Source organism: Haliotis rufescens, unplaced genomic scaffold, assembly GCF_023055435.1.
Source record: "Haliotis rufescens isolate VD_foot unplaced genomic scaffold, xgHalRufe1.0.p SCAF_73, whole genome shotgun sequence".
Classification (NCBI taxonomy): domain Eukaryota; kingdom Metazoa; phylum Mollusca; class Gastropoda; order Lepetellida; family Haliotidae; genus Haliotis; species Haliotis rufescens.
In genome coordinates, this window is record NW_025964365.1 from 230,338 (window position 1) to 251,277 (window position 20,940).

The 20,940-nt window shown below is 41.0% G+C and overlaps 1 protein-coding gene across 1 annotated transcript; it reads right to left on the minus strand.

Annotated features, from left to right (window-relative positions):
* Positions 1-715: 715 nt before the first annotated feature.
* Positions 716-20,546, minus strand: LOC124126732 (actin-1-like). The gene is made up of 13 exons (XM_048388539.1): positions 20,444-20,546; positions 20,078-20,220; positions 18,350-18,512; positions 16,270-16,509; positions 14,863-15,001; positions 14,392-14,502; positions 13,532-13,723; positions 13,063-13,125; positions 4,599-4,712; positions 4,068-4,175; positions 2,724-2,915; positions 2,143-2,262; positions 716-1,182 (listed from the first exon to the last, which is right to left on the minus strand). The coding sequence occupies exons 3-13, from the start codon at positions 18,476-18,478 to the stop codon at positions 977-979; spliced, it is 1,614 nt and encodes a 537-aa protein (XP_048244496.1). The 5' UTR covers positions 18,479-18,512; positions 20,078-20,220; positions 20,444-20,546; the 3' UTR covers positions 716-976.
* Positions 20,547-20,940: the final 394 nt, after the last annotated feature.

The window sequence follows — 20,940 nt, forward strand, 5'->3', positions numbered from 1 at the left end:
AATTCAAACAATATCATGATGGGTGACACCAAGCAATGTACCGATGTGGTGAATCGAATGCTTCAACCACTAGGCTAAAACAAACTGGGAATATGAAGATGATATGTAAGGATACCATCATACCAGGACTGAATGCTTTTCATTTAATACGCTGAACATCTAAATTGAAATATATATGAACTTGAAAAATGTTTTCACCAAAAGTACATGCCCATAGATCTCAACTTCAAGGGGATATTTACAACTAAAATAGCACAGAATATTACTACAGCTATCTGCTATGCCCAGGCTAACATTATTTACTAGGAGAAAGACATCTCGAAAAATTGCATCCGGATACCTGCCGGATACCTGCCGGATACCTTCAGCAATGTTCAATTTTCATGGTTAGTTTTCAATATATTTTTAGGTGTTTCACACTTAATTGAACAAAATGCACCCCCCAAATTGTGACATGTTTTTGGAAACTCAGAATGAGGTATCCGGTGCCGGATCCCTGGACACCCAGATTGAGGTATCCGGTGAGGTATCCGGTGCCGGATACCCAGATTCCAGGTGACATACTTTCCGGTGAGGTGTCCATGCCGGATACCACAGATCTGGTATCCGGCAAGGTATCTGCCACCGGATACCCGGACGCGTTTTGGGTAAGTGTCCGGTGGTATCCGGCAGGTATCCGGATACCGGAAACTGCATTTTTTTTGCTGTGTTTACGACAAGCATAGTCACCTTTTACGCCAAGCATGGGTTGCTGAAGACCTATTCTACCCCGGAATCTTCGCGGGTCACTAGCTGTTGAATACACAAACTCCACCCGTGGACGTCACAAACGCTTTTTACGTGACCCTTGCAAACACCTGCTGTGGACCTCACTACACTTCCTGTGGACCTCACTACACTTCCTGTGGACCTCACAAACAATACCTGTGGACCCCAAAAAGTCGTCATGTGGACCTATAAACAATTCCTGTAGACCTCACAAACACTTCCTGTGGACTATGGTAGGTCCAATTTCGTCGTACTCTTGTTTTGTGATCCACATTTGTTGGAAAGTTGAAAGCGAGGCTAAGATGGAGCCACCAATCCAAACATTGAATTTTCGCTCTGGTGGAGCAACCACCTTCACTTTCATAGTTTTCGGCACCAGTTTAATAAGTTCCTTAGTCAGCCGCTCAGTAATACCTGGAACGTAATCAGAAAAAAACATGACGAAGAAACAATTCTCTGAACCTGACGTCGTCTGGATACTTGAAAGTATCTTCAATGTACAGCGTCACGGTCATAGTCACTGCAGATTTCACACGCCTGATTGGAAAGTCTGCGCGTTGCAGTCCTATGGTGCAGGAAAGGCTGAGGGTTTGATCCTGTCAGGTCAAGCATCATAATCCACTACAAGTGGATCCTGGAAATACGGGACTTCAACGAACTTTCCAACTTTACTGAAGAAATATACGACATCGTGGTCGTTGTTTGTCGTACAATAAAACTGCAGGGAGAATAATTCATGAGTGGCGATAGTTCGGCCACTGCGTTTATCTGCTTGGCCCAGCTACATCTGTGGGGAACAACTTACTTGATACTTACCTCTCAAAAATAACGTCGTCCAATATATGACGTCACCAAGTTGCGAGCGCATATTCGAATCTCCAGAAATGACGACATGATAGAACAATGTCTTATCGTGAAATAAACCATGCTTCGTACTCCATTGTTCTTTGCGACTGATAGCGTTGCTATCTTGTATATCCAGTCAATGATGTTTATGAAAAGATTATGAGGATCTTCCGAGAGACTAGTAACGCGTCAATCCCTGAACACTACCCAGAAAGTCCTGCTGCGTTCGGTGGTGTTATCCATCAAGCAACACTACAATCAAGACTGGACGTTCAATTTCCAGTAACTCTTCAAGAATATAGGAAGTATATCAAATACTCCGCATGTTAAAAACAACCAGGATGTGGTTATTGGGTGACAGCTTGCATAAGGGTTCTACTATAATAATACACCGTTACAGACCATATATCCATTTACTGGAGTCGTGATAACAAGACTTCACACAGTTAAACATTAGTCAAACACATATACCTCTAAACACACCAGAGCCCCCAACCAAGAATATCAAATGACCGGTCCCTTACTCACCAGGGAACATGGTCGAGCCTCCAGACAGAATGAAGCTGGCGCACATGTCTCCCCTTACGTCAATATCACATTTCTTTAAAGTCTTGAACATCATCTCGTGAATGCCTCGACTTTCCATGGCTAGGAAGAGAATACATAATGTACACAAATCACATATTAATTATAGAATGTCAGCATTATCAATCGCTTTGGAATATCATTTATGCCTATATATTGTTACTGATGTACAAGAGAGATAAAATGAATTATATGCAAATCTACCATGAGTTTTGAAATTATTTGATTATGATCATTGAGAGTTTATCAATTCACGATAAACCCCCTCAAATTGAAACCGCCGATTTGGGGGCCGTATTACCGAGGAAGCAAATATTTATAGATTCCCTTCGGTAATTGTCGGTTGGCATATTAAATCATTATACGTACATTTATAGATTACAAAATACAAAGTAGGTGTTTTAACGGGACGTGTGGTAACACATTTTGTGCAGGAAACATGATAGAAATCTATAAATAGAATAGAGGTTTTGAGGACAACAGAGAGCGTTTTTCTATAAACGAATGTGACAATATTACAATACCCAGGATGCTTGGCTTGAACAGACACTCTGGAGCACGGAACCTCTCATTGCCAATAGTTACTACATTCCCGTCTGGGAGCTCGTAATCTTTTTCAAGTGAGGAAGATTCTTCAGCTGCCTTCATCTCCGCCTTAAAGTCCAGGGGAACATAACAGAGTTTCTCCTTCATGTCTCTCACTATCTCGAACTCAGCTGCCAAAACAACACAGTCAGATCCCATATTGAATGAAAGAGTTAAACGTGAACCTCGCGTAGTTACTCTGAACTGATGGTTGGTTAATGTCAGCGAAACGATTTGAACTATCGAGTGTAACTGTCCGATGCTTGTATATTTAACTCTAGCAATTCTCAAAGTTAATTGGTTAATTGAAGCATCTTCTAGAGATTGACGGTCATGTTTCGATTCATCGAGTTGTGAATCGATCATCAAACAACCATTTACCTATGCTTGTCGATAGGAGTGAGTGAGTGAGTGAGTTTGGTTTTACGCCGCTTTTAGCAATATTCCAGCAATATCACGGCGGGGGACACCAGAAATGGGCTTCACACATTGTATCCATGTCGGGAATCGAACCCGGGTCTTTGGCGTGACGAGCGAACGCTTTAACCACTAGGCTACTCGACCGCCCCCTTGTCGATAGGAATGGGTATTGGAGGTTTAAAGCGTATCACAATATTCTGCGATGCGCAATGCCGTATTGGGATCATCTTCCCGAGACAAGAAAGTCCACTTGCCTTTTTATCAAAGTCTTGTGTAGAAACTAGGCTTGATATAGGCTAGTGGATACGCTTGCCTCGGGAAGATGTATTGCGATACGTATCACGATATATTGTTTTATTCTAAATTTTGAATTCAGGACCAATATGATACATTAAGGTATGAACTGAAGTTCATAAATGGAACAAAACAAGATGCTGGGACAACATGTTTACTCAGTCAATAAATACGGGGCACCGGGTGCATGCTCCAGGGAAGCGAAGACTTTTGCCAAGTATACAACAATAAACACATGATATAAATCGCTACTTGAAATCACCCGATATATCAAACATGAAAATAAGATATCGTGATTCCTATTGTGGAAAGAATGAACCTCAATTTACCGATATTCCGGTAATACCGCACACCTTTACTTGTCGTTAGGGGTGACGTGACATGGTGGATGGGATGGGGGGGGGGGGGGGGGGATGACAAGCATGGTCGCACACGTTGCTCACGATCAACCATGAGGTTATCTGGTCCAGACTCCTGAATTATTTACAGGCTGCGGTGATATGGAATGTTGCTGACAGTGCCGTAAAAAAACTTAGACAACCAATTGCTGTAAGGTCTTGACAAGTCACCTGTGGAAGTAAAGTCGTGTCCTCTCTCGTGTAGAATCCTGCGGAGGTAGGAGGTTATGTGGTGACCTGCGAGATTCACTCTCCGGATAGCGTGGGGCAGGGCGTACCCTGGGAATCAGAGATTGGAGCTGATGAAACTTAAATGAATATTCAAAATGCATTCTAAACATACAAAGACAATAACGATAATAATGTGCGAGGGTTGGCTGAAACTCTCTCTCTCTCTCTAAGCATGCCAATTTGAAAGGGATAAGCATGCCCCGTCCTGTCACACCTGTAGCTAAAATGCTAAATGCGGCGTTAAGCCGCTGGATCGTGTATACACTGACGGTGTGCTTAAAGCTCTCTCTCTCTCTCTCTCTCTCTCTCTCTCTCTCTCTCTCTCTCTCTCTCTCTCTTGTCACACATGTCTTGACATATCACAGGAAACACATTCAGTAAGCCTAGTCACGGTCCAGCTGAAAGTGGTAATTATCAGGACCTAACAAGACGGGCCTGGAGACTCGAGTGTTCTTCTGGAATGTTCAGTACCTTCATAAATGGGCACGGTGTGAGTGACACCATCTCCACAGTCCAGCAGGAGACCACTGCCACGACCTGAGGCGTACAACGACAGCACCGCCTGAATACTGACATAGAAGCCTGGGACGCTGAATTTCTCCAACAGAATCTGCAATAATGAGGGAATGATTTTCATGTGCACACGCTTAGAACCGTAGTGTAAACGTTGTCAAACACAGAATACACGAATAAGAGATACACTGGCGCGAACATTATGGATTCTAAATTATAATTAGAAAGTTTTAAAAATCCACCCATAATGGTCCAGGAGTGATGGTCTTACCTCCGTCATTTTCTCTCTGTTACGTTTAGGGTTGAGGGGCGCCTCCGTCATGAGTACTGGCTGATCCATAGGATGTGCTCGTAGCTCCTTGAAGTACACGTGATTCCAGATGCGTTCCATGTCGTCCCAGTTGGTGACGATGCCGTTGTGTATGGGATACGCCATGCTGAGCACACCCCTCTTGGTCTGGGCTTCATCCCGCCGTTGAATCTGCAAACAAAAGGGAACACCGTCGGAGGAATATGTGTGTGTTTTGGTAAATGTGTGATTTTGAAACCAAAGTGGAAAAGAAACGAAACAGAATATTTTTATGAAGCTGATTGACTCAATAACAAATTATTCGTTCAGGGTTGACACAGCGTCGGAAACATTACATGTACACTAGAATGTGTAATTGAATGTCATAACACTGAGTGAGTGAGTGAGTGAGTTTGGTTTTACGCTGCTTTTAGCAATATTCAGGCAATATCACGGCGGGGGACACCAGAAATGGGCTTCACACATTGTACCCATGTCGGGAATCGAACCTAGGTCTTCGGCGTGACGAGCGAACGCTTTAACCACTAGGCTACCCGACCGCCCCCGTCATAACACTGAGGAGTCAGACATATTCCATATTCCAGTTACGTTACGACGGCCTGTGGGTAATCGAATTTCGGACAGGTGAAACACTGACCGAATGCAGGCATCCTGGTACCATGACACACGCTAACCCAATCCACATCACCTCTGAGAACAAGTACAGGACACTGGAAAATTATTCTGCCCCGGCATCCAACCGTGAGAAGTGTTAGAACGAGTCACATGGCTAGTTACGTGGGCCCGGGGTTCTTCAACCCACATTTACCCTATTCTTGGTTTTCTTCACCCTTACATGTGTGCATGCACGTCGCTATGTAAGTGCAATAACCTTGGACGCGACGTTAAACCCCATTTCACCATCACCTCACTTTAAACATCATATCACTAAGCGTACGTAAGACAGTAATTCGTGTAGAAACGTTTCAGTTGTTGCCACCTCATATTTGGAGTTCAAAATCTCTTGTGTTAATCGGATTCCGGAGTACACCGTGATCAAATACATTGCCATCAATAAAACCAAGGGAGACTCACTTCATATTTCGGTTTACCAGTCAAAGACGAAATCACACATCGAGGAGCGTCATCCCCAGCAAAGCCAGCTTTACACATCCCGGATCCGTTGTCAATGACGACAGGGATGATATCATCGTCGTCGGACATGGTGTTGATTAACTGATCGTCGTCGCAGAGACGTCTGTAACATAGAAACCTTATAAATGTACATGAGAAGGGACTGAGTGAGTCCCACTGTCCTCGTTCATGTTCATTACGTCCTACTCGTCTTATTAGGACATAATGACAGTCACACAGTTTCTAATCCTCGGAGTTCTCTCTATAGTGTATAAATTCATTCAATTCATTTAACCGACTGTTTCAGAGGGACATTACTGAAATAATTTTATGTCTAACGGAATTATTTTCAATATGTTACGTTATTCTGTCAATCAGCAAGTACAGCTCCCCGTATATCGCGAGACGTACTGGTAAGCTAAATCTACTCATTCAAATACTGCTTCTATTACACGACAGGTAAGTCAAGTTTTTTCTTGTCAAATTCAATTTCGTAATGAATACTGGCCCGAATTACACATACAATGCTTACACCTTCATACAGAAATTGTGGGGTAGCCTTGTGGTTAAGGCGTTCGATCGTCACGCCGAAGGCCCGGGTTCGATTCTCCACATGGGTACAATGTGAAGCCCATTTCTGGTGTCCCCCGCCGTGACATTGCTGGAATATTGCTAATAGCGGCGTAAAACCATACTCACTCAGTTATACAAATGTGGGCACCAGACAGCGGATCCTTGTCCACATTCCACATTCACACATATTTCTTACATATTTTTCACGTGTTACGTGCATACGCAATATGCACAATATCAAATACAACCAATGTTTACTTCTCGATTCGGTATTCTAGATCTAGTCATAACTGTCTCGAACACAGCACACAACGAATACAACGATTTCGCTACCTCCAACACTTTGCGATCAACTGTTTCTGTTATCGATATACCCACAGGCAGGTAGGTAATAATCTATTTATATCATGTCGTAGGGTCGATTCATAACTCAAAGTCTTCGCCATTTAAGGCAGTGCAAGCCCTGTGTACATTACTCGGGGTGACTGTAAACAAACACATCCTGTGTTATGAAGTATAATAGCATGTGATAACATCAGCTGCCGATTTCGTTGCACAGTTGCCTGTTCACCGTGGGGATCAGTCACTGCCTAACCAGTGAACAGTTATACACCTACACATGACAGAGTAGGTATCACAATAGTTCATGCGTTGTATGCACATAAAAACTTTTCATGATTAGATTGATATGAAGTGCTAAATAGAACAGTACCTAGGGGGGTGTGACTGTCCGCAAAAGTGTTCATAAAGTGCATCGGAACGGCGTTGAACAACCCGGAAACGAAACCTTTATTTTAAGGACATCAAGAATTTAGAGTTACCTCCCTTGCTATGTACCATTTGATGTTATTAGATCAGCTCCTGGATTCACTGGCTCGGAAAAGCCAAACGATCGTTCAAGGCTTCACAACTTGCAGTGTCAACTAACAGTGATACCCCCAAGCATTTTGGAATGTAGGTCACATATATATGTATTGATGCGTAATATCTGCTTAGCGAGCGTCCCCGTGATTCGATTGTCATGAATGTATTGTATTATAGAGATAATGCTTACTGTAGCTTGGCTTACATGACGAAGGCCCGGTCGTTCGCTAAAGTGAGAAAGTGTGTGTGCGTTGCACAACTCGGAAAACTATATGAACTATTTATAGCAAGGACAACAACAAATGAGAGTTACCTCCCTTGGCATGTTCAATCTCGATATGAATACCTCAAACCAAAAACCATAAATATATTCTATGGTCTCTGCTCAAACTAGTCCTGCACCACGACTGTGGAATGTTTATATTTTATGAAAACAAAACCAATATAGATTTATATGAAAGCAAATCTAGTAATGTATCGATTAGCTCTATTGTGACAACAGGATCAGGAAAGTTGTAGAGGAGAGAAAACCAAAGACCTGAGAGAAGTCTATTTTGTAATAATTCATAGACTCAAACTACCCATCCAATTACAGTGTTGTGAAAAATAACATTCGGAATTGAAATTTAAGTCAATTCAAAACATTTTATAATATTATCGGGGGAAAGGACACATACTATCAGGTTCATTTATATTCAGTATGCCTACTGCGTGCGAGACACAAAATGCAGCCGAGGATGACGAAATTAACACGTTTATTCTACCACTTTGCCAATTATGGATACCCCTATCAGAATGGAATACAACACAATGGCATCAACTGTATAGTGGCAGCGTGAACCAATATATTGTATATGTGCTAATTGTCATATCATTCTATCCGACACAGGTGTTCCAAGGGGCCAGTCATTTGATACTGGGCGGTGATCTGCTCCCGAAAGTGTGTGAAATTCCCAGGTTTTGCATACACACATACATTATTCAGCGCATAAGAATAGTCGTGACTGACGTTCAAGTCTCAGCCCTTAGTTGATAAATGCTATGTTTTGATTGTTATTTGCTACGTTTTAAGTTTTGAAATGTGACAGTGTTTGTTTCAAAAGCCTAAAATTAAATTTTAAACATGTTTTGCAAACCGACATATGTCTTGAAGACTGACTGCTATATTACTTTAAACCTCTTGGGATATTAAAAAATGAAGAATAGATTAGTGGTGGCTGCTTTTAAATGTACCATTTAGATCTACATTGGATATACTGCTGTATTCACTGTACAGTCTTATAATCCGATTCTTGTCATAAAATACCGATTATCAGCCGCGGGAGAAGGTTCTTATTTTGGTGGGACATGACCGAAATACAAATATTATTTGGATCGTAAATACCGTATTCATCGAGGTAGGTTTTAAATATAATAGAAAGACTTTTAACAGTGCGATAAGTTGAATGAGGTAAAACATGTCTTGTAACCCCAGTTGAAAATCTCTAGTACCATGAATGTGAGAAATACTCGATTTTGATTGATCAAAGGTTTTAAATCACAAAAACCACATCAGATTGAAACAGTTGCGTATTCAGTTCCAAATTAAATTTACCGTGGTTAAATTCACAGCCCAGCTGTACATAAATACACACTTATGTTTATATTCCTAAATAACTACCGCACATAAGGAGTGCGCGCCGAAAAAAGATCAGAAACTACACATAGTCAAATGTTCTCTTGACATGTCGGGTTTTCAGCACCAATACTGTTAAAAGCGGCGTTAAACCCAACTCAATCACTCACTCACTTGACATGTCGGCATTCTTGGGAACTTCGGGTAATAATATAGGTCAAAAGCAACCTATTTTTCTTGAAAGAGGCGACTGAATGTGTCGGGTGGTCAGGCTCGGTGCCTTGGTTGATTGCATGTCATCGTATCTCTATGATCGATGCTCATGATGTCAACCACTGGATTGTCTGGTCCAGCCTTGATTGTTTACAGACTGTCGTCATATAGCTGGAACATTGCTGAGTGCGGGGTTAAACAACAATCAAACATTCCGGTGTACTTTGGACTCTTTAAAACACATGCTTGTCTTTAAAATGAAACTGTTATGTTTATCGATGTAGGAGTTTACCAGTATTACACAGAAACCATCTCTGGACAACATCTCGCAAAAGACATGAAATTGACAATGTGACCAAGAGCCAAGTTCTACTGTAAGTTAAGGTGTCTGTCAACCCCTATCACTTACTCACTCATTCTTAGTTCACAGGAGGCACGGGTGGCCCAGTCGTCTAAGGCGCTGCGATTTGCTGTGCAGAGTTGCGTCCCTTGGGCACGCCAGAAACATATGATTGTGGGTTCGAATCCCGGTTCGCCCCGATTATGTTTCTAGGTTTGTCAGCACCATACCCGTGCTCATGGGTTTCACCGAAGTGGTAACCGTCTGAGACCTGCATCACTTCGGGCTTTCCTCCAACATTAAACTGACACGCCGCGATACAACTGGACTATTGTTAAAAGCGGCGTTAAACCAAACTCAATCACTCACTTAGTTCACAGAATGTTAGTTAACTGGTTAGTTTTAAAACCCGGTCACAGACAGACACCCTGACCCAGCTTTCATTACATCGATCACATTCGTCCATACATCTAATTCATGTATCGACGTTATTAATCAACAGTGTTTATTATATGAAGACTTGTGTATTACTATTATTGGAACTCTGATAAAAAATCCATCTTTGAAAAAAACCGTTTACTTCAGCTGAAAAACGATAAAAATATAATTCAATAATATATTTTACAGGAAAGATAGTGAGCGTCCATCAATATAGACATTTAATGAACACAAAATACCTTGACGAAGATAATTAATTACAAGTAAAGTATGCTTCCTTGATTATGATTATTTATTCACCTTCTTCCGCCACGAATATAAAATGGTCATGGTTCATTTATCATTGATACAATATATATTGAATAAAGAGATTCGAATAATGATAGTCTCTGCCATTGTGGTAAGCAATGGGTATAGATTCATTCACCATTTCCTCTGGCAATTAAGTTATAGTCCCCAAATAATCGTGTATCAGTATTCCATTGCTAGTGTTTACTCAGAAGTTCTAACCTCATGAGTGAGTGTTTGAGTGGACTCAACAAACACTACCGGTGGACCACACAAACTCTTCCTGTTGACCTCACAAACCCTTCCTGTGGACATCACAAACATAACACTGTGGATCCCACAAACACTTCCTGTGTACCTTTACAAACTCTTTCTGTGGATCCCACAAACACTTCCTGTGTACCTTTACAAACTCTTTCTGTGGATCCCACAAACACTTCCTGTGTACCTTTACAAACTCTTTCTGTGGATCCCACAAACACTTCCTGTGTACCTTTACAAACTCTTTCTGTGGATCCCACAAACACTTCCTGTGTACCTTTACAAACTCTTTCTGTGGATCCCACAAACACTTCCTGTGTACCTTTACAAACTCTTTCTGTGGATCCCACAAACACTTCCTGTGTACCTTTACAAACTCTTTCTGTGGATCCCACAAACACTTCCTGTGGACCTTTACAAAAAATTTCTATGGGATCCCTCAACAATTCCTGTAGATCTTTACAAACGCTTCCTGTTGATCCCCAAGATTTAGGACCTTACACAAACGTCTGTAGACCTCACAAACACTTCCTGTGGACTATCGCAGGTCCAATTTCATCGTACTCTTGTTTTGTGATCCACATTTGTTGGAAAGTTGAAAGCGAGGCTAAGATGGAGCCACCAATCCACACTGAGTATTTTCGCTCAGGTGGAGCAACCACCTTCACTTTCATAGTTTTCGGCACCAGTTTAGTAAGTTCCTTAGTCAGCCGCTCAGTAATACCTGGAACGTAATCAGAAAACCATGATGAAGAAATAAGCCTGACAAGGGTTTTTTCAAGGTACCCTCTATATACAGTGTCTTATACCCCGTTCACATGCACAACATTTACTAACGTAAGTAATTTTACACATTTGTAACTATACATACGTGCATGTATGTATATTTACTATGCGTTCACATGAAAAGCATCTAAGGTGTGTAAATAAAGGATGTAAATTGTGTAAGGCACACATATTCGTCAGTCTGTTCACGACTTTCAACACAAACCAGGTTGTTTTCCAATCAAAGTTGAATGAGAAGAGCGTTACTTCACCGAACATTTTCGCGTGAAGCAACATGTGTTTGATTTTATTTGTACACAAAGTTTTGACTCCTTGAAACCAAAAGAAAACACCACCCGCTCAACTCTGTATATACGCATAAGAGTTGGCAACTGTTGACAATTTGTTTGTTGTTGGCAAAAGAACAGATATTAATTAGATCATCCTCTTACGTTGACATAAACGTTCACATTGCAACATATACACACAGTGCAAATTTACGTATATATTTGCACCCGCTCCAGACATGATGCAAATTTGCTCCTGGTGTAAAGATACACACATGAGTAAACGCGTTCACATGACAAGTATACTCCCGTTTGTATGTCTACACACGTATACACATATACACACATGTGTACAGAGGCGCATGTGAACGGGGTATAGTCCCCGCAGGTTTAGCAGTAGTTATTTAAGCTTCACAACTCTTTTGACAGTTATAACGAACTAAAATTGCTATATTTAGACATGGTGCAATACACGGCTATATTTGGATCAGATGCCATCACTTTACATGCTAAGCAAAAATTCATATAGCCAGATTTGCACATGTAAAGTTACTTATATGTAAATATACATTTGCATGACTTCTTTTGCTCGTGTAAATACAGTAAACTACGGTTATAACGAACTCAAAGGGACTACTAATTTTAGTTCGTTATAACCGTAGTTCGTTATAAGCATATATACAGCATAACTATAGCAAATAGTCGGGACCAAAAAAGTAAGTTCGTTATATCCGTCAGTTCGGTATAAGCGTGTTCGTTATAACCGTAGTTTACTGTATGCTCCTTGAGCAACACCACTTGCGTAAATAAATGCGTTCACGTGACTCATTTGCCTACTGTAAGCAAATTTACTTACGTGTGTATAAATATTCATGCACGTATCAGTGTCCATATGAACTGCCTGGGTATTAGCCTGGAAGTCATTGTGTCAATCCGGCAGACAACACGAAGTCAAAAGTGTTATTTCATTCGACGGAAATAATATAATGTTGTTTTTCATAGGCATTTAGAAGTTGGAAGAACATGAATACATACTTCGTTTATTCTTTGTTCACCCGATGAAAGAGCAAGACGTAGCTATGAAACGTCGTGACAAAGAAAAAAAGAAGTTTCTATCTATAACAAAATGTCATGTATTCATGATATAATGTTATTTAATCCGGAAGAAATAAGGATATATATTCAGATAAATATGGTATTTCATACACACAATACATTGTGTTACTACGGTTTGGGATAACGACCTTTCACTATGTATTCACAGAGTACACGTAGCTATTTGTTCAGTCATTACTAACCAGGGAACATGGTCGAGCCTCCAGACAGTATGAAGTTGCTGCACATGTGTTTCCTGATGTCAATATCACATTTCTTTAAGGTCTTGAAAATCATCCGATGAATGCCTCGAGTTTCCATGCCTGGGAAAGGGGTATAACTTTGACGAAATTCATAAAATACACAGTTGAGCATTCATTGGGAATGTTCATCAATGGCAATCGCTGTGACGTTATCCTTACCTACCTTACACATGATCGTGCTGCTGATGCTGATCATCGTCTACATCTGAGATGAATTATCGCAAATAACACGCACGTCTGTATAACGTTACTGATGTACGAAAGAGATAAACACAGATTATTTGCAGATGTGTGTATATTGATCTTTACACTACATGTACTATACTCTCTTTTAGAAACGCTAGATGATATTAGCTTCACCATGTATTCCTTATATATTTGAGATCTTCCAGAAATTAACACCCGCGTGACACGACATGAATATGACTTAACGGCTGACGTTGGCCTATGAATTCATATAGTTTACCCAGTAGTTTGGGCTTGAACAGACACTCTGGAGCACGGAACCTCTCATTGCCGAGAGTTACTACATTCCCGTCTGGGAGCTCGTAATCTTTTTCAAGTAAGGAAGATTCTTCAGCTGCCTTCATCTCCGCCTTGAAGTCCAGGGGAACATAACAGAGTTTCTCCTTCATGTCTCTCACTATCTCGAACTCAGCTGCCAACAAAACACAGTCAGATCCCATATTGAGTGAAAGAGTTAAAATTGAACGTCGCATCTTCATGAATCGAACGTCAAAGTGCACACTATGAATCAGCGTTTATCTTAAAATGCCTGCCGACAATGACAGAAAAAGAAGTACTGTTCTATAAACAGTGATGGGGACGTCAGATCAACTGTTTCAATCAGAGGTGGTTATTGTGATTTGAAACCTGTGATTGACCAACAGAGAAATAGAATCGGCGTCTATTTTCGCCAATATCTTAGTCAACGTTTTAGTATTTTCAAACTCAATTTTGACGTGTGAATGGTTGTCAGACATATACAACCAATCAGATACTGCCTAGATATCACATAATTTTTACTCAAATCTGCTACAAAATGGCGTCGGCATTTGAGAGAAGTGAAAAGGAACAACACATATTTGTCTTGTAAAAATATGTTTTCAAACTGATGCTTCCGATGAGAGAAGGATCGGTGTTCCGGCTGGGCGATAGCCTGCCATCGTTCCTGCAATGATGTTTATTATCAACCATCATTCTATCTGGTATGGAACAAATTATTTACAGGCCGTTCTAATATGGAATATTACTGAAGGTGTCAAACAACATTCACTCACTCGAACATAGACAGCCAATTGTACATGTTGTGTTGGAGTGACTCACCTGATGTAGTACTTAAGTCGTATCCTCTCTCGTGAAGAATCCTGCGGAGGTAGGAGGTTATGTGACGGCCTGCGAGATTTATTCTCCGTATAGCGTGGGGCAGGGCGTACCCTGGGAATCAGAGACAAATCGTCCCTCAAGACTCAATAAATTGAAATAAAACTGATTTATGTTCAAAATGTTGAAAATACTACCAAAACAAATATAATAATAATAATAATAATAATAATAATAATAATAATAATAATAATAATAAATTATAAATAATAATAATAATATATTATTATTATTATATATATTCGGGTGTATTTAATCACGTAAGATTCTCGCATATTGATATTGATAACGTCACATCAGATTTATTTGTCAATCATACGAAACACCTTAAGTAATCACACTAAAAATTCAGTTACATATACCGAACACAAGATGGGCCTGGAAACTCGAGTGTTCTTCTGGAATGTTCAGTACCTTCATAAATGGGCACGGTGTGAGTGACACCATCTCCACAGTCCAGCAGTATACCACTGCCACGACCTGAGGCGTACAACGACAGCACCGCCTGAATACTGACATAGAACCCTGGGACGCTGAATTTCTCGAACAAAATCTGCAATAATGAGTGAATGATTTTCAGCAATACAACAGTTGTACCCTGCTGTGTCTGGTACAACAAGCTCAAAACTCTATTCCGACAAACAAGTATTTGTTTCTGTGATAAAAGAATTCATTTTCTCTTTGTCCGAATAAGCTGAAAACTTAATTAATTTTGTAAATTCTCAACTTTTTACGCAACAATAACAGCCGATAAATGTAAAAAGAACGCATGCTCCGTACACTCCGTTATGCTTCTACGCCAATCTCATTAAAATCAGATCTTAGTGCTCGCTATCGCTAAACAAAGATCTGAGGACATCCCATTACGGGTCACGTCAGAACGACCTTTCATCTGACCAATCAAAGCTTCGATTACCAAATCATGAAAGTGACAGTCGGAATGTGTTTTCTCATCATGCAACCTCGAAAACGTTAACACGGGGTATTCCGAACGACAGTTACGGCCCGTACGTCTGATTCCGTCAAAATTATCATCTATCTCTCGCTTCCGTGGGATAAACATTTGAACGGAGGAGGCGTTGCACAGTACGTGGGAAGCACTGCTATACAATCTCAACCATATATTAGACATTCCGGAATGTTCGTTTGTTCCGTTTTTTAAATTTTAAGCGAGAACTGTGTCAACATATTTTTCAAGCGTAGTCAAAATAGAGGTCGCCAGGTTGAAACGAGTGCCGTAAAGCTCGAGAAAGCTGCTTTCTAAATGGCTGATGTTGACTTCTTGTATCTCATTTCAGTGGTCGGTCAAAGTTCGCGAAAGGTCGTTTTGACGTGATCCGTAATGAGATGTCCTCAGATCTTTGTTTAGCGGCAGCGAGAACTTAGATCCGATTTTAATGAGATTGGCTTCCACGCGCACGAACAGTACATCAATTGTACGGAGAGAGAAGCAACTTTTAACAGTATTCCAGTCAGTCTGATGTGGGAGGAAAGCCCGTAGTGATGTGAGGCTCAAACGTTTACGACTTTGGTGAAACCCACTTGCACAGTTGCTGACAAACCAAGAAACATAATCAGGGCAAATAGGATATCGAACGCACAATCATAGGTTTCTGGGTTTCAGGAGCTTGATAGTTTTAGATAGATAAATAAACTTACGCTGGACTGCGTTGTGGGTTACACAGTAATTGTTTGGCATCTCCTTTCAAAGAAACTATTGTCCTTAAGAACTTACAAATATTCTATCTCATTACAGAAATCACAACATTAAATGATCGGTCCCAAACATCAAGTCACGTGGTCAAGGAGCGATGGTCTTACCTCCGTCATTTTTTCTCTGTTACGTTTAGGGTTGAGGGGTGCCTCCGTCATAAGTACCGGCGCTTCCATCGGATCTGTTCTGAGATCGTCGTAGAAAAGGTAACTCCAGATGCGTTCCATGTCGTCCCAGTTGGTGACGATGCCGTTGTGTATGGGATACGTCATGCTCAGCACACCCCTCTTGGCCTGGGCTTGATCCCCAACGTAATGCCTGTCCAGACTAAATCCAGCCATGTAGGCCTGAAAGTTTGGTTTGTTTGTTTGTTGTTGATCAGATGGATAAGATAAATATTCTCGTTTTGAAAAACTCAATTGAAAAAAACTGTCTAGGATATAATATGAACCGTAAATAAGAAATGTTGTTTTGTTTTGTTTGTTTTTTTTGTTTAACGCAGCACTCAGCAATATTCCAGCTATATGACGGCAGTCTCTTAATAATTGAGTCTGGACCAGACAATCCAGTAATTAACATCATGAGCACCGATCCACGCAATTGGGTTACGATGACATGCATCGACCAAGTCAGCGAGCCTGACCACCCGATCCCGTTAGTCGCCTCTTACGACAAGCATAGTCGCGTTTTACGGCAAGCATGAGTTGCTGAAGACCTATTCTACCCCGGATTGTCACGGGTCTGCAGGTCTGAGAGACACAGCAGCTCCTGCAGTGGCTGTGCTACACTAATATGTTGTAGACTAGAATACAAAAGTGAATGTTATTATCTTTAGAGGACAGCAATATTCCGATGCCTGTAAGTAAGCGAACGGTACAACACTTGAACACTGCACGAGGCAGGATCCACCCCGCCATGGTGCTTGTACCATATAAATGTTAACCGGTCCCAATTTTGGTCAGCTAGATGTATTGCGGACTGGAGAGATATTCTCCCACATAATTAATATTAAAACAAGAAAGAACGATTCTTCAATCAATATATTACTCAAGTTTTGATAGGGACAATCCGACAGGTCATTCTATTTAAATATACACTTGATTTATTATGAGTGAGTGAGTATGGTTTTACACCGCTTTTAGCAATATTCCAGCAATATTACGGCGGGGGTCACCAGAAATTGGCTTCACACATTGTACCCATGTCGGGAATCGAACCCGGGTCTTCGGCGTGACGAGCGAACGCTTTAACCACTAGGCTACCCGACCGCCCCTGATATATTATGAGAATCAGTTTGGGTAACATAGACAGATGAAACCATCCCTATCAAAAGTGGAGTAGTATATGTTAAACATACAATTCACGTAGCACACTGTGTTGTGGTGGGTACCTTAGAGGGTACAACGTTGGTTCGTCACACCTACCCACGTATCTGTTCCCCGCCGTTATATACTGGTAGAGTGCAATAAAGATTCACTCAAACTCATTCAAGTCAACTGGGTTTTACGCCGCTTTTAGCAATATCACAGCTATATCACGCCAGGGACACCAAACATGGGTTTCACACATTGTCCCCATGTTGGGAATCGAACTCGGGCCTTCGGCGTGAGGAGCGAACGCCTTAACCACCAGGCTACCCTACCGCTCCACGTTCTTGAGCCTATGTTCAGTAACTGTATCTTTTGCTCACTGATGATACCCGGACAAATATCAGTTTTTTGTTTTTATTCGTTGAAGGCAATTTGTTATTTAGGGAACGCCTGAAGAACTTGCTTGTCGTGAGAGGTGACGAACGGGATCGGATAGTCATACAGCATGAAACAAAACATACAGCCCTTTGGTTATTGTGACCCCACAGCCTATACAGTCAATAGTTGTTTAGCCTTTCTTGAATATATATGTAATATATAAATAAAATAAAAACAAACCACCCAACGCAGCTAATACCCTTTAACCCTGTGACTGACTATTAATCCTATACCCTGCCTGTACTTTAAATTACTGACCGAAGTTGGGACCTCCTTGATGGGGCATTGTCAGATGCTGATTTGTGTTGTTAACCACAGCTTATGTCGCTGGTTCCAAACGAAATTGTCGGGCATCAAATACCCAATAACACCCGCAAATCTGAAAACATGTTTTTATTTCCCAATTATTTAAACACAAATACAACAAAGGGTTACTCACTTGGTACTTTGGATTACCAATCACAGATGAAAAAACACTACGTGGACAGTCATCCCCAGCAAAGCCGGCTTTACACATCCCGGATCCGTTGTCAATGACAACAGCCTGGTTATCGTCGTTGTCGGACATGGTGTTGACAAACTGATAGTCGTCGTGGAGACGTCTGGAACATAGCATCCAGCGTAATAAACATGTATGTGGTCCCGCTGTTCTATCTGGTGGAGTGTGTGAGATGGTGTTGTTTTATGCCGCACTATGCAATGTTCCAGATTAATCTCGGCGGTCTGAACTGAATCGATTCAGGAACGTCGCATTCTTCCACCACAAAACAGGGGGCACGGATGGCCCAGTCGTCTAAGGCGCCGCGATTCGCTGTGCAGAGTTGCGTCACTTGGGCACGCCAGAAACATATGATTGTGGGTTCGAATCCCGGTTCGCCCCGATTATGTTTCTAGGTTCGTCAGCACCATACCCGTGCTCGTATCTTTCACCGAAGTGGTAAACGTCTGAGACCTGCATCACTTCGGGCTTTCATCTCACATTAAGCTGACACGCCGCGATATAACTGGAATACTGTTAAAAGCGGCGTTAAAAATCCAACTCACTCACCACAAAACAAGTGACTAAATGTGAGCACCGTTCTACGCCTTTGGTGTAGGATGACACCCAGTCAGCGTGACCATCTCTATTCGCCTCCAGTGCATTTCGCCTACAGCGCCTACAGTAATCTGGTGTTTAAAAAATAGTGCACTTTGCCTACACTATGAAAAATGCAACCCTCACATTAATTGTGGACTAGTATTGTGTATGTTATTAATACTTCTCTCTCTGTTGACAAATCTGTGAGTTGTTTTGAAACATGTTGTTGTTTAAATATTTCCTGTCAACACTCAGAAGATGAAAGGGGAATTCTTTACGATTTCATACGTCATTTATCCTTTCTAGAATGAAAACTAAAATGTAAATGAATGGTCATGTGGTCTAATGATGGCTAACCCACAGTGTAGTGTTTCTTGAGTCACAGCATGTAGGGAGACTGCTCTTACCTATACTTGATTGTATCAGGTATAGACTGAACAACAGACGGCTCACATGCATCCACTGGAAGTGTGTTACTGCTGGCTGTCCTTGAAAATGCAGTAATGTCGGTGCATTTCTGCACAGTGTCTTATATTTTTCAGTGCCTGTTTCACATTGTGAAATACTTAATTACCAGTGTTAATATATATAACATACTTCAAGTAAAAAGTTATTCCTATATTCCTTGTTTGCTGACACTGACATTGCATGGATAAGCTCATTACGGTTTAGGGATATTAAAACACTCACAAAAAAAAAGATTTTATTATCTCGTTCAATCCATAAATACATACTCACCATCATTACAGATACTGTCCTTGCTGTTTACCCAACTCAACCTAACTCACCCATTCACCTAACTCACCCACAAACCTAACTCACCAACTTCACCTAACTCACCCACTTCACCTAACTCACCAAATTTTTATCCTTTCACCTTTATACAAATACGGGCATCCTTCCATGGAACTGTGTCTTGATTTCCCTACCTTGCACTACATTGGGACGCGCTTTGAGTCCCTTATACACATCCCGACACGTGATTCCTGCATACGCAATATTATCCAAAACACGCTTGTATATACATTCAACGTCAACATTGTGTAATGTTTATAGTAAATTATACAACAAAAACAAAGTCTTTCCTACCTCCAGTACTTTGAGACAAACTGTATCCGGTATCGATATATCCACTGGTTTGTAAATAAACTATTTTATCACTTGGTGGCGCCCCATCGGAAACTCTTCGCCACGGAAGGCTGTGATAGCTCTATACAGCGGACTCGGGGTGTCTGGAAACAAGCACATCCTGTGTTATAAATAAGTATAATCACATGTGAATTAACTGCGGATTTCGTTGCACAGCAATGTCCATATACCACAAGGATCAGCGACATTCACCAGTAAACAGTGACCCTAAGCATGACAGATGAGGTATCACAAACGGTCATGTGTTATATCTACATAAAGAAAACTTCTATATGATCAGAATGTTAAATATAATCCTTACAGTACCTAGGGGTGCATAATCGTTCGTCTAGGTGCTGATCTAGTGCATGGAGACGGCATTTCACAACCCGGAAATCGATAATTCTATTCATAGGAAAGGACAACAAGAAATGAGAGTTACCTCCCTTGCTATGTACTTTCTCGTTGATCAAACAAACAATTTTATCAAGGTGTTGTGGAGAATAACAGTCAGGGATTTGACATTATTCATAAAGATTGGGATAAATGTGTACATTTGATAAAGTCAATCTCGGGAAACAAATACATAAATTAAATGTTAGATAAATTCCATTCATGCAACAACACGAGAGAAAAAATCGGCTTTTCTATAAGACAGTTCGATCACTCCTGGTAAGTAGTCACTACTAGATGTCCTGATATATGACCCTTTATAGTCAGTAATACGCACGTTCACGTTTATGGATATAAAAACTAACACGTTTATTTAACCAAGTTTTCAAATATTGATACAGCTAATTATCAGAATGGAATTCCGATCGACC